The sequence below is a fragment of the Dama dama genome, chromosome 4 (genome assembly GCF_033118175.1).
Source record: "Dama dama isolate Ldn47 chromosome 4, ASM3311817v1, whole genome shotgun sequence".
NCBI lineage: Eukaryota > Metazoa > Chordata > Mammalia > Artiodactyla > Cervidae > Dama > Dama dama.
The window spans coordinates 54,956,798-54,977,995 of NC_083684.1; the positions used below are offsets into that span (position 1 = coordinate 54,956,798).

Here is a 21,198-nt window from a genome sequence, read left to right on the forward strand (position 1 = left end):
TCTAGGTTGTTACAGAGCCCAGGTTCGAGTTCCATGAGCCATAGAGCAAATTCCCGAACGCTATCTACTTTACACATGGTAGTGTATGTTCTTCCATGCTACTCTCTCCATCCATCCCACCCTCACCTTCCTCCTCCCACCCCCACGTCCCCAAGTCCGTTCTCTATGGCTGCATCACCGTTGCTGCCCTACAAATAGATTCATCAGTACCATCTCTCTAGATTCCATATATATGCGTCAATATGAGACATTTGTTTTTCTTTTTCTGACTTACTTCACTCTGTATAATAGGCTGTAAGTTCATCCATCTCATTAGCACAGACTCAGATGCGTTCCTTTTCATGAATGAGTAATATTCCTAAAATGGGGTGTTTTAAAATTCTTTATACACATTACATCAAGAATGTGGCTATTGAATGAATCACACAGGTCACACAGCACAGTAGGAACCATGACCTGGGGTCAGGAAAGTCCACGGTGGTGCAGCTCCAAGGTCAGGAAAGTGCATGTTTCACCCCTGTGTTGAAATGCACCACAATATGATCAACAGGAAACAAAGGTCAGGAAGCAGAAGAGTTTGCGGTATGTAAATCCCAGTCCCTGCAGGGCACAGACTGTATGAGTCTGGTGTTTCCAGGGCCCAGTTGGGTGTTTGGGTCGTGGCAGGGGCCCAGAAGACTATTGTGACATGAATAACGATTTTCTGGGGTTTAACTGTGTCATCCCCAAAATTGATACATTGAAGTCCGACTCAGTGGACATGAGTTTGAGTCAACGGGAGTTGGTGATGGACAGGGAGACCTGGTGTGCTGCCTTCCATGGGGTCACAGAGAGTCGGACATGACTGAGTGATTGAACTGAACTGAATTGAAGTCTTAACCCCCAGTACCTCAGAATGTGACCTTATTTGAAGATGCATTCATTCCTTGCAAATGTAACCAAGTTAAAAAGAGGTCCTTAGTGTGGGCCCCAATCTTGTTAGACTGGTGTCTTTATGACAGGGGTAGTTCAGGACACAGACACATCCCAGAGAGAATGCCATGGGAAGATAAAGGCAGAGATGAGGATGATGCTTCAAGAAGTCAGGGAACATCAAAGATGGCCAGCAAATCACCAGACACGAGGGGAGAGGCCTGGAATAGATTCTCTCCCATGGCTTTTAGAAGGAATCAACTCTGATGACTCCGTGATCCTTGTTACAACAGACTTAGAAACTAATATAGACTGGGATGACCCCAGATGGAAAGTCACATGATATATCAGTTTCCTATGGCTGATATAAAAAACGATCACAAACTCAGTGCCTGCAAATAACACAAATGTATTATCTTACAGCTTATTTATTGATTTAGCTGTATCACCTTACAGTTCATTTCTTTTTATTATCTTACACATTTTTGGTTATTAGATGTGGCATCTCTTGGCTCATGGCCCCTTCCTCAGTCTTCAAAGCCAGGAACATAGCATCTTCTTTCTTCTCTGACCTCTGCCACTGTCTTCTCTATGTCTGATCTTCTGCCTTGCTCCTTTTTTTCTCCAGGGGGACACACCACATGGCTTGCAGGATCTTAGTTCCCCAACCAGGGATAGAACCTGTGCCTCCTGCAGTGGAAGCATGGAGTCATAACCACTGGACCACCGGGGAATTCGCTCTGCCTCCCTCTTATAAAACCTCTTGCTGCTTCTCTGGGGCAGTCGCGCGGGCAGTGGCTGCGGGAAGTCCAGACGGGGCGTCATGTATTATAAGTTCAGTGGCTTCTCGCAGAAATTGGCCGGAGCATGGGCTTCCGACGCCTATAGCCCTCAGGGATTAAGGCCTGTTGTTTCCACAGAAGCACCGCCTATCATATTTGCCACACCAACTAAACTGAGTTCCAGTTCTATTGCATATGATTATGCTGGGAAAAACACAGTTCCAGAGCTGCAGAAGTTTTTCCAGAAATCGGACGGTGTGCCTGTCCACCTGAAACGCGGCCTGCCTGACCAGAAGGTGTACCGGACCACCGTGGCGCTGACAGTGGGGGGGACCGTCTACTGCCTGATCGCCCTCTACATGGCCTCACAGCCCAGAAACAAATGAGTCAGGCTGCAGAGGGCTGGTTTGCTTGTTGGCACAAATCCTTTGAATTTTCATTTTTCATTATTTCTGTAATTTTTTTGTTTTTTACTCGAATGTCCCACTTAACATTCTTAAAGAAGAGCAGAAAGATATTAAGACAATATTTTGGTTTGTTATGAAAATGCACGTGGCCTGCCACAGCTCATTCAGCAGTTAAAACTATTGTTTAAAGAAATGATGTTGCTCCCTGCATTTGGACTCCTAATTTCCCTGGAGCTTCTGGTGAAGGTTGCACTCAGGCTCATTAGCGGCCATCTGTGCTGAGGTCCCTGGGGACTTATGGTGGCGTATTGAACATGGGGTGGGGCAGCCTTTCTGGATTAGGATGTGACTGAGGAAGGGAGATAGAAGCTCAGGCCAGGCACATGAAAATGTTAGCCACCTTGCAGACTTTTCTATCTTGCAGTTCAATGTTAATAGGAATTATTTGCAGCCTGCTTCCATTCGTCGGGCAGTTTGTTTCAAAGGGTTATTTGCGACATCTCAGATCTTCAGTGAAATTTTATGTGTAATTGTTATGTGTTTATTCCACCATGGGAACAGAGAACACCTGTTTAGTGTTGCACTTTAGACCAATGTCTGTTTTATTAATACAGCTGTGACACAGATTCTCCTTTACCTTTTAAAAGTGTTATGGCTTTGAATTATGACTTATTTTAATTGTGGAATAAATACATGAATGAAACAAAACAAAACAAAACAAAACCTCTTGCTGTTACATTGGGTCCATCCAGATAATCCAGGTTAATCTCCCCACCTCAAGATCCTTAACTTCGTCCCATCTGCAAAGCCCCCTATGCCATGAAAGATATTTTAACATATTCTCAGGGTGTACAGATTAGGACACAGAGATCCCTGGCACAAGGTGGGGAGATACTACACAGGACTTTGCAGGCTGGGTCCATGGCAAGTGACCCTGAGATGGACAATCGTGCATAAGACCCGTGTTGGTTCTCATCACTCAATGGACATGAATGTGAGCAAACTCCAGGAGACAGTGAAGGACAGGGAAGCCTGGCATGCTTTAGTCCATGGGGTCGCAAGGAGTCAGACACGACTTAGCGGCTGAACAACAATAACAAATTCCTGAGGAAGGACCTGGGGGCCATGGAATGGTTTTGAGCAGGAGAGTGAGATGGTCAGATGTGTGCTTGGAAGGGACCGCGCTCTGGCTGCCAAGTGGAGAGTGACTGAGAGAACAGCTTGCCTCTCTGACCTTGGCACAGACACATCCTTCCACCCCACCTTCCTGATTTGCTGCTTGGTCTCCAACATCATCTGTTCCATGATCTTTGACCATTGTTTTGACTACAAGGATGAAGACTTCCTAGGGCTGCTAGCTGAAAACCTGCAGCAGGTGGACAATTTTGGGGTGAATGTACCTTCTGAAGCCACCCCAACCCCAATCGCACAGCCCTTCCTCCACAGTCCCTTCTTTCAGTTCAAATGTCTGCCAACATAAATGAGCCTGTATGTGTGTTCACCTCTTGGTTGGATACTTGAAACACACCAGGAGCCAAGATATACCTAGCTGTGTCATCAAGGGATGACAGATATGTGACCAAACCTGATAGCCCAGAGGGATCAGGGCCATGGCAGTCCATTCAGTCCATGCTCAGTGAACCTATCCTGTGCAGGGGGGTCGGGGGGTGGGGCGTTAGGGGGTGGGGAGGTGACTAGAGTGAGCTCATGAATGCACAGATCATGGAATCCAAGGTGTGGAGAAAGGGAGGCTGTGGTTATTCTCAAGAGGGGAATAGTCACTAGGGTAAGCTCTGGCCTCAAAAGCAGAAATGCTGAGAGATACTGAGGCAAGTTTTCATTCTTTGCTTCATTTATTTAGATATATATATATATATATATATACACACATATTTATGTATATATGTATACATCACTCCTGGAATTCTATTAATAGCTGAAAGGAAACACCTCCTTGAGTTTAGAAGAGCTGCAGAAGGGCAGAAGGAGGTGAGATGCAGATGGGACTTTCCCAAGGAGGTGGCATCCATGGAGGGGAGGGATGCTGGCTCACAGCACAGCCTGATCAGAGGCAGGAAGACACGGAGAGAGTTCGGGGGCCATTCTCTGCAGAGATGGGGACACACATGACCCTGGTATCCTTGATCGCCTTCCCTCAGCCTCTTTGGCGGGGCAGGAACTGGATCTGGTAGTTCGGGGGCACTTTGCCCACCCCACTCTCCTGGGGAGTAAGGTCAATGTCCTCAGGGGCCACGGGGGTGGCCACGGAGAAGTTCTGGAGTATGGTGGTGAAGAAGAGGAATAATTCGGTGCGGGCGATGCCTTCTCCAAGACAGATACGCTTCCCTGTGGGGACAGAACAGACGTTCACCATGTGGACACGAGGCACAGAATCTCGGATCACGGTGTGCACTGGGAGCGGGTGCACACACATTGCCTGCTCACACCCCAAAGCCCAGACACCTGTGTTCATTGCAATAAAGTGGTGTGGGATTAGGCTTTAACCTGTAGCCACAGGAGACTCTTAGAGGATTTTGAAACTCTGAAAGTAAATGCCAATTGTGCGGTGGACGTACCTTGCTCATGTTTCTGGGACAGAGTTTGTAAGCTTCTGTTCACTTTCCAGAGAGTTCTGTGGCCCCAGAGAATGGAACGATGCTTCAGGGTGTGTGTGTGTGTGTGTCTGTGTGTGTGTGTGCGTGTGCATCTGACTGAACATACAGATCAGTGCATATTTCTGACTTAATATTTTTCATGTCTGTCATACCTAATATGGGCAGAATGGTACCTATCTAGTAGGGCTCTTTTGAAAATAAAAATGTTAGTGTTTTCTAAAATTTTTAGAAGACCTGATGAGTTCAGTTCAGGTCAGTCGCTCAGTCGTGTCCGACCCTTTGCGACCCCATGGACTGCAGCACACCAAGCCTCCCTGTCCATCACCAACTCCTAGAGCTTATTCAAACTCATGTCCATAGAGATGGTGATGCCATCCAACCACCTCATCCTCTGTCGTCCCCTTCTCCTCCCGCCTTCAATCTTTCCCAGAATCAGGGTCTTTTCATATGAGTCAGTTCTTCTCATCAGGAGGCCAAAGTATTGGAGCTTCAGCTTCAGCATCAGTCCTTCCAATGAATATTCAGGACTGATTTCCTTTAGGATTTCCTTTAGGATGGACTGTTAGTAAAGGCAAATGTAGGGAGTACCTTGTGTTGGTCTCTGGGTGTGTGTGGTGGGGAGTTTGTATGCCAGGTGTCTGCCTGGCCCTATGTATATTTACATGTCTGTGTGTTTTCTTCTTATCTCAGCCTGAGAGCCATGGGCTCCAGGAGTTATGAATAAAAAAATAACAAACATATGTAACATTGTGTGTATGACTGATGGTCATGGGATCTGAGTGGACAGCTTCCATGAGATTCTCAGAGACAGGTGGATCCCCCCCACCACAGCTCTAAACCATGAACCTGGAGTGAAGTGAGAATGGAAGGAGCCAGAAGATAGGCTGAGACCCTGACAGCCTCTCCCTTTAAAAAAAAAAAAAATTAGTTTGATTTGATTTTTTTTGGCTACACTGAGTGGCCTTTGGGAACCTCAGTTCCCTGACCAATGATCGAACCATTAGTCCGTGCTGTGGAAGCCCAGAGTCAACCCCTGGATGGCCAAGGAATTCCCCCTCAAGTCTTCCAAGTGGTTAGACTTTATGCCCATTGGAAGTAACTGGAGAATGTCTACAACTTCTAGGCTCATTTAGAAGTTAGGACACAGGAGCATAGCAATACTCAGAGTGGTGCTCCCAGCTGATTCTTCTCCTGTCACTAAATCTGCAACTGCGCTCTTCCAAGAACAGTCGGACTCCTGCTGCCTCCAACCCAGTCCTTCCCATCCTTCGGGCTCTGCAGCAGGACACCCTCTGGCTCTTTCTCTCTGCCCATGGCCGTCTGCTTCAGTCTTTTCCTCTGTCTATACCTTCTGCCAGGCACTGTATCTTTTCTCTTTATGTCTTCCCTGTTCCGCCTTCTTGAATCATATGTAAGTCCCTTTCTCTCTCTATTCCAGTCTGATTCTCCCTTCAGTGCGCTTGCGTTTTCTCAGTCTCCCTGCACAATCTCGCCTTTCCTCTCCTTCAGTGTTTCTTCCTCCCTGCTTCTGTCACTCTCTCTTTTCCTCTCTGTCTTCCTCTTTCTCAGCCTCTTCTTTCTCCACCTCCCTCTATTATCTCATTCACTCTAAGTCTCTTTCTACCATTATCTCTCCTGTCTTTCTGTCTCTCTGTGTTTCTCACTCACTCTCTCCTTATCTGTCTGTCTGTCTCTGTTTTTGTTTGCCACATCTCTGCCTCTCTTAAAACTTAGGACAAGACTGTTTAATGGAGAAACTGATCCTCACCCACCACCCAGACCCTACAGGTCCCCTGGCTCTCACTGAAGAAGAACTAAGGAGAGAGGGGACACCCCTGCTGGTCCAGTGGATAAGACTCCAAGCTCCCAGTGCAGGGTGACTAGTTGGATCCCTGGTCGGGGAACCATTAGTAAGATTCCCACATACCGCAACTGAGCCTGTGCAGCAACTACTGAGTCCACATGCCCTAGAGCCCCTGCAACACAGCACCCAGCACAGTCAGAAGTTTAGAAAGAAAGGAGAGAGGAAGCCACTGCACTGGGCAGAGCTAGAGGCCCTGAGTCACTGAAGTCACCGGTGCGATTCACAACTAGAGATTTGATGCTGGGGTCCACCTTCCCCCACAAGGAGGAGAACCTGGGCATTGGGATTTCCTCTGGTTGGGGTCAAGGAGCAGACAATAGGGAGAGAGTGAAATCAAAGCAGATCAAGTCCCTCCCTGGCTCCCCAGTCCCAGCAGAACAAATTCAGACTCCTCCCAGTTTTCAAGGCCCCAACCAGCTGAGCTCATCACCCTTGTTATTCATTTCCTAAGTTGGGTTCAACTCTTTGTGACCCCACAGACTGCACCATACCAGGCTTCCCTATCCTTTACCATCACTGAGAGCTTGCTCAAACTCATGTCCGTTGACTCAGTGATACTATCCAACCATCTCATCCTCTGTCGCCCTCTTCTCCTCCTGCCCTCAGTCTTTCCCAACATCGGGATCTTTTCAGATGAGTCAACTCTTCACATCAGGTGGCCAAAGTATTGGAGCTTTGGCTTTAGCATCAGCCCTGATATGAACATTTAGGGTTGATTTCCTTCAGGATTGACGGGTTTGTTCGACTTGCCGGCCAAGGGACTGTCAAGAGTCTTCTCTAGCACCACAGTTCAAAAGCATCCCTTCCTCAGTGTTCAGCCTTCTTTATGGTCCATCTCTCACATCCACACATGACTAATGAGAAACCATAGCTTTGACTATATGCACCTTTGTCGGCAAAGGTCTCTGCTTTTTAATACCCCGTCCAGCTTTGTCATGGCTTTTCTTCCAAGGAGCAAGCATCTTTTCGTGTCATGTCTGCAATCATCATCCGCAGTGATTTTGGAGCCCAAGAAAATGAAATCTACCAGTTTCCGCTTTCTCCCCGTCTATTTGCCATGAAGTGATGGGACCGGATGCCATGATCTTCATGTTTTGAATGTTCTTTCACCCTCATCAAGTGGCTCATTTGTTCCTCTTCACTTATCTTCTTCTTCACCCTTCTCTTCTGTAATCCACGTCCCAGTCGTCCTGAGTTCTTTCTCAGAGGAGCCATGCCATCTCCACCTTCAGGCTGTGCCCTTGCTTCTCCCTCTGAGGCAACATGCCTTCCAGTGGCTGGTTGATACTCCCCCATGATGTCATAGCTTAGAAGACTGTTTAGGGTAAGCTTTTCCTCACAGACCCACCAGGAGTAGTCAGTATTTCCTATTTGATGTTCCCAAAGCCCCCATTAGAGCACTTATCATAATTATGATTCATTACATGAAGGAGAGTTGTCCTCTGAGCACTTATGTTAGCCAAGGAGTTCTAAGCCCACTGCAACATTTATTCATTTATAGATTTTTCTGTAACCATATAACCCATGCTTATCTCTCTTGTTGGACTGTAAACTTCCTGGGGCAGGAACTGTTTCTCTTTGTGACTTGTCTGTTGCATTTTCTTCAACCTCTGATGAGATGTTTGGCTCATAGTGGTGCTCAACAGATGTGATACCTGAGTGTAGAGAGGTATACTTGTTGCCCTTATGGAGTTGTGCCTTTGGGTTGTGATCTTGGTTCTCAGGCCCCCTCTAGGGTTGGTGTGAAGATGAGATGAGTTAATACAGGTAAAGCAACTGGCACAGATAAACTGCTCAATGAACAAAGACCTCTCTTCGATTGTCCTCAAGAAGTCATGGAACCTGCACTCTGGAATGCAGGCCCAGCTTACCTATGGAGAAGGGCATAAAAGCGTCATTTTTCTTCACCGCCCCACTGGCATCCAGAAAGTGGTTAGGGTTGAAGTCATCTGGTTTCTCAAAGTAATGCGAGTCATGGAGAGCAGAGCTCAGGATGGGGTAGACTTCTGTGCCCTGAGGGAGGGTCACAAGATTGAAAGATATCTCCATTTCCTCCCCCAAGCCACCCCTACACATCATGACCCAAGGGTTAGTGACAAAGCCAAAAAGAGGTCAAGGTTGGGAGGTGAAAGAGAACCCAGGAGAGCCCCACGAGGGAGATATGGCAGCCCAGTGAGGTGCTGTACCTTGGGGAGGATGTACCCTCGGAAATGAGTGTCTTTAGTGACCATGTGGGGCACGCCCATGGGGATGAGGTCCGAAAATCTCTGAATCTCATGGATGACTGCGTCCGTGTATGGCATTTGGGCTCTGTCATCCAGGGCTGGAGGGCGATGTGAGCCAATCACCTGGTCAATCTCCTTGTGGATTTTCTCTGCACAGAAGTGTGGGACCAGTGAACCTCAGTTATAGAGACATTTCACCAGGAACACTGCTTTCTATGTTGGAACACATTTCAATGTTCTATGAACATTGGTCCATTCATTTCCAGGCCAATAAGCCCGGAAAACCCAGAAGAAATGCTTAGATCATTGACACTCCTCTGAGCAACCAGCTTGGAGTGGGAGGAGAAATGGGAAAACTATAAGAATTTTCACTCTTTAATATCTAAAGAATATTATGAATTCTCTCCCAACATACACATGCAAACACACACACACATGTGAAGCCCAGTTTTGCTCAGAATTTCAGACTAAGAACTCAAGGCTATGAACCTATCAAAGTTCCTCCTCTAAGATGAGTAGAAAATGAACTAATATTTATCGTGTGTGTATTATAGATGAGGCATTGTGCTAGGTCCTCAGGAATATAATAGTAAAACACATCAGTGGATTAACCCATGAACAACTGGAGAAATAAATGAGCATATCAATCATTTGATCAATTAGTAGATCAATTCATGAGCAGCTGCTGCTGCTGTTGCTGCTAAGTCGCTTCAGTCGTGTCCGACTCTGTGTGACCCCAGAAACGACAGCCCACCAGGCTCCTCTGTCCCTGGGATTCTCCAGGCAAGAGTACTGCAGTGGGTTGCCATTTCCTTCTTCAATGTATGCATGCATGCTAAGTCGCTTCAGTCATGTCTGACTCTGTTCGACCCTATGGACAGCAGCCCACCAGGCTCCTCTGTCTGCAGGATTCTCCAGGCAAGAATAGTGCAGTGGGTTGCCATTTCCTTCTCCAATTCATGAGTGGAAAGACTGGTAAATGGAAGAATGCTAATGAATGGATGTATTCTTAACTTATCTAAGGGTAATTAATTACTAAATGAATCATAGACAAATAAATAAATGAAACTGACGAACCAATAACTCAAATGAATGGGTGGATGGCTAAACTTCTGGAAGAACATGTGAATGAATACATTTAAAGGAACAGGTAAACAGAGGAATCAGTGGGTGGTGGGATGGATTGAATGATAGAATTATAAATCAAGGGTGAATAAATGAGTGCATAAATAAATAACTGAAAAGATAGATGGATGAAGGATGCAGTGAAAAACAAGCAATGGAAGGATTAAGGTATGTAACCTAGTTTTAGAGAAACAGACGGATGCATGAATAAATGAAGAAACAGATGAACCAGTGACAAACACTTCATTCAATGAATCACTCTTTCAAATGATCAATTGATGAATCAGTTTGTCCAAATAAAGCATGGATGTATATATCCTAGATGAATTATAGATGAAAGAATCTGAGTGCACAGGTTGACTGATGAGTTGAAAGAACAGATGGGTAAATGAGTGGGTCGATCTTTAAGTGATAGAAGGAACAGTGGGAAAACAGATTGACAGATTTTGTGATTTTTTTGGCCACACTGTGCTACTTGCCATATCTTAGTTTCCTGACCAGGGGGTGAACCCAGGGCCATGGTATTGAAAGTACTGAGTCCTAAGCACTGGACCTCCAGGGAACTCCCCAGATTGACAGATTCTTCATTCATCCATCCACCAACAGGCCTGGCTTAGTTGGGTAGATCATTCAAAACCTGCACTGCTCAGGGGACTTCCCTGGTGGTCCAGTGGTTAAGGCTGCTCACTGCCACAGCATGGGGTGCAAATTCCATGCCTGGTCAGGGGCCAAGGGAAACAGAAAAACAAAAACAACCTAGAGGCTCCTGGTGTAAGAGGGGAAAGCTGCCTCTCTCCTTCACCAAAGACCTCTAGCCCCATTTCTGGAGCTGCAGAGGGGTCAGAAGCCCCTCCCAGTGTCCGTTCCCAGCCTGCCCACCTGCAATGTGCGGGTACTTGAGCATGAGCAGGAACCCGTAACGGAGCGTGGTGCTGGTTGTCTCCGTGCCAGCAAAGAAGAGCGACAGAACAGACATGATGAGGTTCTGATGATCAAACTGGCTTTGGGGGTCGGACTTATCCTGAATCCAGACGGGTGGGGTTCGCATCAGGGGAGGCCGGGGGCCCTGCTGCCCACACCTCTTCTCTCAGGGTCCCTCCGCCTGTTTCTGGGTCTTACACCGTCTGGCCCTTTCCCCTTTCCTCTATGGTCTGTGTGTCCCACCCTGTCTCTATCTCGGTCTCAATCTCCCTTTGCTCTGTCTTGCTCTGTTTCAATCATCTTCCATCTCTTTGGTGTGTTTGTCCCCATTCCTCTCCCAGTCTCTCTGCCTCTGTGACTCTTTTCGACAGCTGCTGCATTTTTCCCCTTGTCCTGTATTTCCCGTACCTCTGTCTCCTCCCCAGCAACTCCCCCCTCTTTCCTCTCTCCCTCTGCTCCCTTCCAAATCTCCCCTCCCCTCTCCCTTCCCCCCACTGCTCTACTCCTTTCCCCTCCCTTTTCACTCTATATTTTTAGGTCTCCTCCCTTCCACCCCATTGCCTCTTCCAAATCCTACTTTTTCCATGCGGAGCAGGTAGCAGTCAATGAAATCCCGGGGGGCATTGGGGTCGAGGGTCTCACGGTGCTTCTCCACACTGCGGCCAATGAAGACGTTGATTTCCTGCAGGTTTTTGTAGATTTGCCTGTGTGAGCCAGGAAAGTACTTCAGGAAGCTGTGGTAGAGCTCGAACAGCTGCGGGAGAGAAGGGACTGTGAGGCCCTTGCAGGGTTCAGCTAGCAGGTCACAGGGAGGGACAGCCCTTCTGCCCAGTACCCTCACAAGGGATCTCTGTTTTCCTGTCTCTCTCTCCATCTCTCTCTGCCTCTCTGGGGTGTCTTGGTCTCCCTGTCTCTGTCTCTCTCTCCATCTCTCTGTCTCTGTCTCCCTCTGGCTCTCACTCTGTATCTGAGCCCCTCACTCACTGCTTCTGTGTCTCCTTTGTGTAAGAGATCACATTTTTCTCTTTTTGTGTCTTTCTCCCTCTCCTTGTGTCTTCTTGTTAGTCTCTGGCCCACCTGTCTCTCTCTCTTTTCCGCCTCTCCTTATCTCCATGGGTCTCCTGCTCATCCACCCTCTGCCCTGTCCCTGCCTACGCCACCCAGTTTATCTCTTCTACTCAAACCTCTCTCTTCCTCTTTCCTCCTCTTGCATCATCCTTGCTGTGTCAGGCGTTGATGACACAATGCTTACAAAAAATGAAGCTGCTGACTGTCTGGGAGCATATGTCTATGGCTTTGCCTAATGAGAAATGTAACTTCTAACTTGTTGCCAACAATTGCAAGAAATGCAGGATAGTATAAACTATGATGTGGAATTCCTCTTTCACCTATCCTTCAAGAGATAACATGGTTAACTGTTTGGCAGAACCCCTTCCAGACTTTTCCCCTCTCTGTGTTTCTCTGTGAGAGAAGAAAATTGAAACCCTGTGTTGGACTTGTGCAAGTACTCACCTGAACCTCCTTGCAGATTTTCCAGGCCTGACTCTCCACTAGGAGGTCATGGGAATTTGGATTTGCCATATTCATTCCTGTGACTCTGACCTGCACTCTTGGATGAGAACAACAGCCAGGCAGACTTTTCTGAAGTTTCACTTTCTAGCTTAACATACAATATGGGTGGGGTTTCCCTGGTGGCTCAGAAGGTAAAGAATCTGTCTGCAATGCCTGGGGTCCGGAAGATCCTCTGGAGGAGGAAATGGCAACCCCTTCCAGCATTCCTGCCTGGAGAAGTGTATGGACAAAGAGCAGCCTGGCGGGCTACAGTCCCTGGGATCACAAAGAGTCAGACACAACGGAGGGACCCACACTTTCACTTTTTGCAATAGGGGTATTTCTAGGTTCATTGAGAAAGACACACTTTATCTTTTTATTTGAAGAGAGGAGCAGGTTCATGTGTGTGTCTTTGATTCCTCTTCCTGTTTCTCCCTCTTCCATCACTCCCCTTTCTTCCTCTTACTCTCTCAGTCCTTGTCTCACCATCTCTCCCTTTCCCCAGGCCTCTGTGTCCCTTTCTCTCTCTGTGTTGTCTTTGCCCCTCTTCTGGCTGGAAGCTGCATTTTCGGTTCCCAAAAGCAAATCACTCCTTTCCCCTGCCTGATGTCCACCCGAGCTCTGCCCTCCCAGACCTGGCTGGACAGGGAGCTGATGAGCACGAAAGATTGGAAGATCAGGTCCAGCAGCCTCAGGAACTCAGGATCTTTGTAGTCAAAGCGTTTTCCAAAGACTATGGAGCAGATGATGTTGGCGGTGATGGAGTGGAAGTAGAAGACGGGATCCTGGAGGGCTCCTAGAGGGAAAGGGGTGGGTCGCAGGACAAAGACTCAAGTGCCGTGGGAGCTGTCTCTGTGTGACTCTCTATCACTCAGTCATAAAAAAAAAAAAAAAAAAAAAAAAAAACAGCCTCATCACAGCCAACACTCGCTAGCCTAGAAGTTGTGCCAGGGCCTTTTCTAACCACTTCACATATTATTTTATTAAATTTTCACCTCAGTCCTGTGAAAAAGGTGCAGAGCATGTGTTCAATCAGTTGCAGGTGCCATTGACAAAGCTCTGTTCTCCTGGTCCCTTAACTGTCCGCCCTTCCCCACCACCACCCCCATCTTTTCAATCCACCCCTAGAGCTCTCTGGTCCTTGGGAACTGCTCTGGACTTGATTGTTAGTGTCTGGATGCGCCAAGCTCACCCCAGGCGGAAGGAGGGCGGGCCGTGCACCCAGGCCTGTAGGTCAGTGCGGCCTCTCCCTGGGTCTCTCCTGTCCACTGTCTCTTTTTCCCTTGCACACCCTTTCCTGAGCCTCTCTGTCTCTCTCCAATCTTCGTGCCTCAGTTTCTCCCTGCCATTGTTCCTTCCTGCCTCTCTGAGTCTCCTCTTTTTGCCTCGATCCCTCCATCTCTGTCTCTTTCTTACTCTCTGTGTCTCCATCTGAATCACTCTGTCTCCTCTTGTCTTATTCTGAGTCCTTCCATCCTTATACCTCAATAGCTGTCCATGGCTCTGCCTCTTCCTCCCAGACTCTCCATTTATGTCTCAAAATCTCTTAAGAAAGCATCTTGTCACCCCTATGTCTCAGGACGTTTCTGAGGAATCCTAAAGCCCCCAGAAGTGCCCACCTGACTTCCTAAGAGCAGAAAATCCCGACTGTCCCCTTGCTCACTGCCAGTGGTTCACCCAAAGAAAGGAAAACACAGTATGTCTGTTTTTTTGAAATGTCGGTTTTCTCTTTACTTTGTTTTAATTGAAGTCACATTTTGGCCCTTGACAGATACAATCAAACCACAAACCGGTTCCCTTGAACACAGGCAACTAACGCGCTATTTACTGCCTGAGTCGTCTTTGAGCTCCTCTTGACACTGTACGCCTGTATCTCTCCTGCCCCCCCGCATTTCTCACCTACCCACCTCTGCCCCGTCTCTTTGCCCCTCTCCCGGTCCCTGCTCCTCTGCTGGTCTCCCAAGCTCTCTCTCCGCTCTGTCTCTCCATCTCTCTCTCTGCCCACCTACACCCTCTGTCTTTGGGCTACTGTGTTCACACGGCTTCCCCATGTTCCTCTCCTGCCCACACCCGCCCCAGGGCTCACCCTGGGATTTCCGCAGCTCCTCCACCAGACACTGAGCCTCCTCCTGAATCCGCTCCTCCACGCTCCGCTTTCCCATCCCGAAGTCCCTCATGGTGGCCAGAGAGAATCGCCGAAGGGCCTTCCAACGTTCCCCATTGGCAAAGATAACACCTAGGGTTTAGGACAGGCTTGGGTGGCAGAGGAATTTTCAAGGAGTCTCCAGGTCCCGCTCCACCCTTATCTTCCCTTCCCAGACTCACCCGCCCCCATCCCCATCCTCCTCCCCTGTCCCCTCCCGGTGGGCCAGAGGCTCTTACCATATCCTTGGACAATGGGGTCAACAACGGCGATCTTCGCTCGGCCAGAGAAGGCCTCGGCCTGGTCCACCAGGGCCTCCTGAATGGCCTCTGTCCCACATATGATGACCACTGGCCTTGGCCCCAGGTACACTGTGAAGACGTCCCCGTATGTCTGTTGGAACTGCCAAGCAAACCCACAGCCAAGGCCTCTATTAGTCAGCATGCCCCACTGTCCCCATCTCCATTTTTAAACCAGGCAAACACTTGTGTGTGTGTGTGTTAGTCACTCAGTTGTGTCTGACTCTTTGCCACCCCATAGACTGTAGCCCGCCAGACTTCTCTTTCCAAGGAAATCTCCAAGCAAGAATACTGGAGTGGGTGTCCATGCCCTTCTCCAGGGGATCTTCCCAAACCAGGGATCGAACCTGGGTCTCCTGGATTGCAAGCAAACTCTTTACCATCGAAGACACCAGGGAAGCCCTAAAACACTTACATATAGATTGGTAATTAAACACTTACATATACATTGGTAACTAAACACTTACAAAAAGATTGATAACTAGCCACTGACCCAAGACCTTACACCCCAGCCTGCCTTTTTGCTTCCCAGAACCCAGCAACTAAAAGATTAACCCGTGACCCAGCCCAGTCCACACTGGTTGGCTTGGTTGGTGTCTTAAGCAGCGTGTGTGTGTGCTAAGTCACTTCAGGCGTGTCCAACTCTTTACCATGCTATGGACCGTAGTCCCCCAGGCTCCTCTATCAATAGGATTCTCCAGGCAAGAACACTGGAGTGGGTTGCCATGCTCTCCTCCAGGGGATCTTTCTGACCCAGGATTGAACCAACGGCTCTGACATCTCCTGCATTGGCAGGTGGGTTCTTTTTCACTAGCCCCACCTGGAAAGCCCCCTAAGAAGCACAGGTGGTTAAATATTCCTATTAATAATATCACTCCAGCCCAGGTGATATTAGTTGAGTCTGGTGAGATCTCACTGGCATCTCATCCAAAGAATCATCCTTCTTGGAACTTCCCTGGTGGTCCACTGGCTAAGACTCTGAGCTCCCAATGCAGGGGCCCATGTTCAACCCCTGCTCAGGGAACTGGATCCCACATGCCACAACTAAGCATTTGCATGCCACAGTGAAGACCAGCTAAGACCCAGCACAGGAAAAATAAATAAATAAAATATTTGTTTAAAAATCTTCCTTCTTGTGACCCACCTTCAACCCCCATCTGCCTCCTGGCAATTTCCCCAGAGAACCACCCACCCACTTGGGAGGCATGAAGCTAAAGCGATAGCTTTCTGGGGATTATCATGAAATTTGAAAAATCATAACATCAAGTTTTGCCACTGGGGCAACAGCTCAGAAGTATTTACTGAAGTTGGAGGCATGTACACTGAGTAGCTCAGCCACTTCATTCCAAGAAGCACACTCAACTAAAATGCATACATGTGCTCAGCAAAATAAGAAACAAGGAGATTCATAGTTGCCTTATACTAAAAATGCTCTGCAACATAGGGAATAAACAACTAGTGATGAATTCATAATGTGGACTACTATGCAGCCATGGTAAAAAACAAACCACTGCTACAACCAACAACAAGAATGAAACTCACAGATGTAATGTTGAGTGAAAGCAACGAGACCCAGAAGAGTTCATATGTCATAATTCCATTTATATGAAATTCAGAAACAGATAACAGGAACATATGGTGTGAGAATAATAGGAGGTGGTGACTGGAAGGGGGACTTAAGGAGGTTTCTGGGCATGAGCCAAGTTGTTACCTATCTGTATGTCAACTCCATTAGTATGTTCCTTTGAAAAAATTCACTGAGCTGAGCACTTAGGATTTCTGTACTTTACCCTAAAGGTTAAACTTCAATTACATGTTGACTTACAGAAGAGGAAAGACAAACACCATATGATATCACTTATATGTGGAATCTAAAGTATGACACAGTCAGAAGATTCTGCATGCTGCACAATGTGGCCAAAGAAATAATAATTAAATTAAGGTAACACAGTGTAAAAAAAATTAGTTTAAAAAGTGACACAAATGAAACAAATATGATACAAATTAACATACCTAAGAAACAGAAACAGAATCCCAGACATAGAGAACAGACAGGTTGTTGTCAAGGGGAAGACCTGGGGATGGAGTGGGAGGCTGGGCACAGCAGATGTAAGCTTTTATCATGGAACCATAGACAATGAAGTCCTATTGTATAGCACAGGGAACTACATTCAATATCCTGAGATAAACCATGATGGAAAAGAACATTTTTAAAAGGAATGCGTATATATGTACAACGGAATCACTTTTCTGTACAGCAGAAATCAGCAAAACTTGGTAAATCAACGATACCGCAATTTCAAAAACTGATTAAAAAGTTGACTTAAAATTATAAAAAGGTTAAGTTCACTGAAAACTCTCTCACCGTGATCTCTGCAAACCCTCTTTGCTGGTCTCCTTACTTCCTTTCCTGTGCTAGGCACAATCCTTTCACTACACACCCAACCCTATCTTGAAACCAGAGCTACCTCATTAAAATGTAAATTAATTAATATCCCTAACCTGTATCAAACCATCCAGCGCTCCTCCTACCCTGAGACTGAGACCTGAAGTTTCCCCATGGTAGACAGAGCCCTACACGATGTTGCCCCATCACCCCTCTGACATCTCCACCCACTCACACAGACCCTTCGATCACACAGCTCCAGGCTCCCTGTGGTTCCCCAAACATGCTGAGCTTGCTCCTGCTTCTGAGTGCTGGCTCTGACACCTGTCTCTCATTGATGTCATCCACAGGCATCTTTCAGGGTGTCTGATCAGCAACAAGGCAAGATGAAACCTTTCCTTCACCACTCATTCTAAAGTAGCTTCAAGTAGCTCCTGTCACTTTTGTAAAAAATTATTTATTTTTAGTTAGAGGATAATGACTTTACAACATTAGGTTGGTTTCTTCCTATGTGAACATGAATCAGTCGTAGGTATAACTATGTCCCCTCCCTCTTGAACCTCCCTCCCACCTCACACCCTACCCACTGCTCTAGGTTGTCACAGACCACTGGTTTCTGGCTCCCCCAACTCTTGAAAATATCACCTTGCTTTACTTTAATCATAGTTCTTACCAACCTAATGTTTCCTTCTCTGTTTGTGTGCCCTGTCTAATGCCACGTCATCAATGCCTAGAATGTTTCCTGGCACACACAAGGTGCCCAGTAAGTTACCACTGAATGAATGAATAAATGAATGAATAGACCAAGTAACGTCCTTTTAATGAGCACTTACTGTATACCAAGCTCTAGGCACTATCTAGTCCTCACAAGTCTCTTATGAGGCAGGCATTCTTATCATCACGACCTCATCTTGCTGAAGAGAAGCTAAGATTCCATGAGTAAGAGTTGAATCTGGAACACAAACCCTCATCCATCTGACTCCAGAAGGATTTGGAAGTAAATTATGACACCTACTAACCTATGACCTCTCTTTCCCTCCCTCCCTCTATCTCTCTCAACCTCTCTCTCTCTCTACAAAGAGAAAATGAGAATGGAGGATCATGGGGAATTCCCTGGTGGTCCAGTGGTTGGAATTCCAAGCTCCCACGGTAGGGGGCACAAGTTCAATCCCGGGTTGGGGAATTAATCATGCCGCATGACACACCAGGAAAAAAGGAGGATCACAGACACACAAAGGATCCTTGCAAGAGCTATAGAAGAGATTTAGGGGGTCTGGAACTAGCAAAAATTTATGCAAAATGTATGTGAATATTTACAGAGGAGGGGATCCACCATGACTTAAACTCCCAAAGGATTTAGTGATCCCCAAGTTGTCAGGAGACCCAGGAGAAGAGGTTTTGATCCCTGGGTTGGGAAGATCCCCTGGAGTAGGACATGGCAACCCACACCAGTATTCTTGCCTGGAGAATGCCATGGACAGAGCAGCCTGCCAGGCTACAGTCCAAGGGGTCACAAAGAGTCAGACACAACTGAGTGTGCATGTGATAACAATAAATAAAATAACAAATTATTAGGCAGCTTCCATCTATGAAGGAGAGGAAAAGGCCTCCATGCTGGACTCGCACATCCCCTCTCTGAAGTCCCAGGGTGTAACTACGGCCCAGTGCCTTCCCCGGGCTGACGTCACTCTCTATTTCTCTAAGGTGAGGGCGACTCCTCTTCTAGGCCACGAGCTGTTGTAACCAAGAACTGATGAATTTGCTCCACGATACAGATAAATCCTAGCCACTTAATTCTGAGTGAAGAAACTAAGTCCAGGTATTTCCACCAAAGTCCATGGTGTTCACCCTCGTGATGGAAACTAAATAATATGCACTAGGGACCCCACATCTGTGACAAAACACTCTCCCTTAAAATCAAGTGTGGTCCAGTGGTTAAAAACACACTTTCCTATGCAGGGGACACGGGTTCGATCCCTGGTCGGGGAACTAAGATCCCACATGCCACAGAGGAACTAAACCAGACTGCCGCAACTAGAGAGCTCTTGAGTCACAACTATTGAGCCTGCGCGCTCTAGAGCCCATGCGCTACAAGTGAAGCAGGCACACCACAACTAGAGGAAGTTCGCACACCACAGCAAAGAACCAGCAGAGCACAAAAAAACAAAACCACAGAAAACAGATGGCAAGCCCGAGACTCAGGAGTGTGGTCACTGCAGATGCTGGGGGGAGGGGACAGAGCACTGGGGCTGCTCGGGGTTACTGTCGAGTGTACCCTAAGCCTGACCTGCTGGGCAGTGGGCTCGCGGGTGCAGATTACATGGTGCGTGTGCTCGGTTGCTCAGTCATGTCTGACTCCTTGCAGCCCCATGGACTGTAGCCCCACAGGCTTCTCTGTCCATGGAATTTTCCAGGCAAGACTACTGGAGTGGGTTGCCATTTCCTACTCCATGGGATTTTCCCGACTGAGGATTTGAACCCACTGACAGGCAGATTCTTTACCACTGCACCACCTGGAAAGCCCATGGATTTCATTATTGATACATAAATAGATCATCCATCATGAAATCATGCCTAGAGAGCCATGATACAGGGCCTGGTAAACACTCTAGGGTCAGCTACTCATTGCACGTTAATGTTAACAATTGGTATGAACTTGGGACCTGGCCTTGTTCCCCCTCCCACCTCCCTTTTGTCTGGCTCTGGCTGGGGCCAATCTTTGACAGCTTTTGTCGGCAGACGAGAAACCTATTGACTGGTACCACCCCTTCTCTCTGTCTTCCTGTGGCAAGATGGGACTCGGGAAAGGGGAGAGAGAAGCAGGGATTTCTATACCCCCGGCTCACACACAGACACCACTTCACGCCCGCCCACCCTCTCCAGGGACAGTGCCCACACACTTCCAACTGAGCAAGGGACGCCCCTGACTGCCTGATTGCCATCCACCACACTTCAGCTCCACACCCCTTCGTCGCAGAACTTCCCACAGCCCACCCCTGAGCTTGGAAGGATGCCTCACATTTCCTGATGAATGATCCCCAAGGACGGTGACAAGGAGCCACCCTCAGACCCTGCACATCTCAGTCTCACCCTCAGGAAGGATTTGAGCAGGCCTTTTCTGTCCATCTGCAGAAGGTTCCCCAGGAAGGGCAGAGGACGGGGGCCAGGTGGGAGGCGCCCATGGGCCTTTGGGCGGCCTCTGGCCAGCAGGACCCAGAGTCCTGTGAGCAGAGCAAGGAGAAGGAGCATGCTGAGATCCATGGCGGCCGTCCGAAGGTCTCCCAACTGCTGGGCTTCTGCCTGAGCCTTTTATGCTAAGCCTGCCTCCACACCCAGTTATGTCACATCACCCATACCTTGGCATGCTCCGAGAGTGTGAACTCAAAACAGAAGGAGCACATACTTCCTGCTCCCACAGTCTGCTGACCTGCTACCCTGATACCTCTCCAGCCACCCGCCCAGATGCTGGCAGAGACACCATGGTAGCCACAACAAGGTCCCCATGAGTCTATTGACTTTTCTGGGTATGGGGAGCACCCGTTGTCTCCTGGCTTTAGCTCTGTTCGTGGGTTTGTGTTTAATACTTTGGTGTATACCTGCTTCCATGTGTGTACTTGCATGATTCCTACACATGTTTATGTGAACATGCCCATGTGTGTTTCTGCACATGAGTATGAGTGTGCTTACACATATGTCTCTGCACGTATGTGGATCTATGTATTTATGTGGTGCCTCACACGTGAAGATGTGTTTTCGTGGTGGTGGTGGTGGGGTGAGTCTGTGTGTGTGTGTGTGTGTGAGCGCGCGTATGCATCAGACAGTCCCTGCCACTACAGAGCTTGCAGACACTCAGCCTTTATCTCTCCAGCCCCACCTCCTTCGCCCTCCCTTCTGTGAGAGCCACAGATGGGAGAGGCAGGAGAAACAAAACAATCGGGGTAAGAGACACAGCTCTGAGGTCTTCAGAT

At 47.8% G+C, this 21,198-nt stretch overlaps 2 protein-coding genes across 2 annotated transcripts; one reads left to right on the forward strand and one right to left on the reverse strand.

Moving 5' to 3' along the window:
- Positions 1-1,687: 1,687 nt before the first annotated feature.
- LOC133051158 (cytochrome c oxidase subunit 7A-related protein, mitochondrial-like) lies at positions 1,688-2,080 on the forward strand. Its single transcript, XM_061135616.1, has one exon. The coding sequence runs from the start codon at positions 1,736-1,738 to the stop codon at positions 2,078-2,080; it is 345 nt and encodes a 114-aa protein (XP_060991599.1). The 5' UTR covers positions 1,688-1,735.
- Positions 2,081-3,931: 1,851 nt separating this feature from the next.
- On the reverse strand, positions 3,932-20,491 carry LOC133054393 (cytochrome P450 2B4-like). The gene is made up of 9 exons (XM_061139359.1): positions 20,321-20,491; positions 14,785-14,947; positions 14,489-14,638; positions 13,038-13,198; positions 11,429-11,605; positions 10,810-10,951; positions 8,767-8,954; positions 8,452-8,593; positions 3,932-4,447 (listed from the first exon to the last, which is right to left on the reverse strand). Exons 1-9 carry the CDS (start codon positions 20,489-20,491, stop codon positions 4,257-4,259), a joined length of 1,485 nt encoding a protein of 494 aa, XP_060995342.1. The 3' UTR covers positions 3,932-4,256.
- Between the last annotated feature and the right edge of the window lie 707 nt (positions 20,492-21,198).

What these genes read in the sequence shown, in the direction of transcription:
- LOC133051158 (XM_061135616.1), top strand. Translation starts at nt 1,736, where the DNA reads ATGTATTATAAGTTCAGTGGCTTCTCGCAGAAATTGGCCGGAGCATGG.
- LOC133054393 (XM_061139359.1), bottom strand. Translation starts at nt 20,491, where the DNA reads ATGGATCTCAGCATGCTCCTTCTCCTTGCTCTGCTCACAGGACTCTGG. An exon ending in ACCTGCTCCGCATGGAAAAA is followed by an intron (nt 10,952 to 11,428) that starts GTAGGATTTGGA and finishes GTCTGGATTCAG; the next exon opens with GATAAGTCCGACCCCCAAAG. An exon ending in GAGGGTACATCCTCCCCAAG is followed by an intron (nt 8,594 to 8,766) that starts GTACAGCACCTC and finishes ACCCTCCCTCAG; the next exon opens with GGCACAGAAGTCTACCCCAT.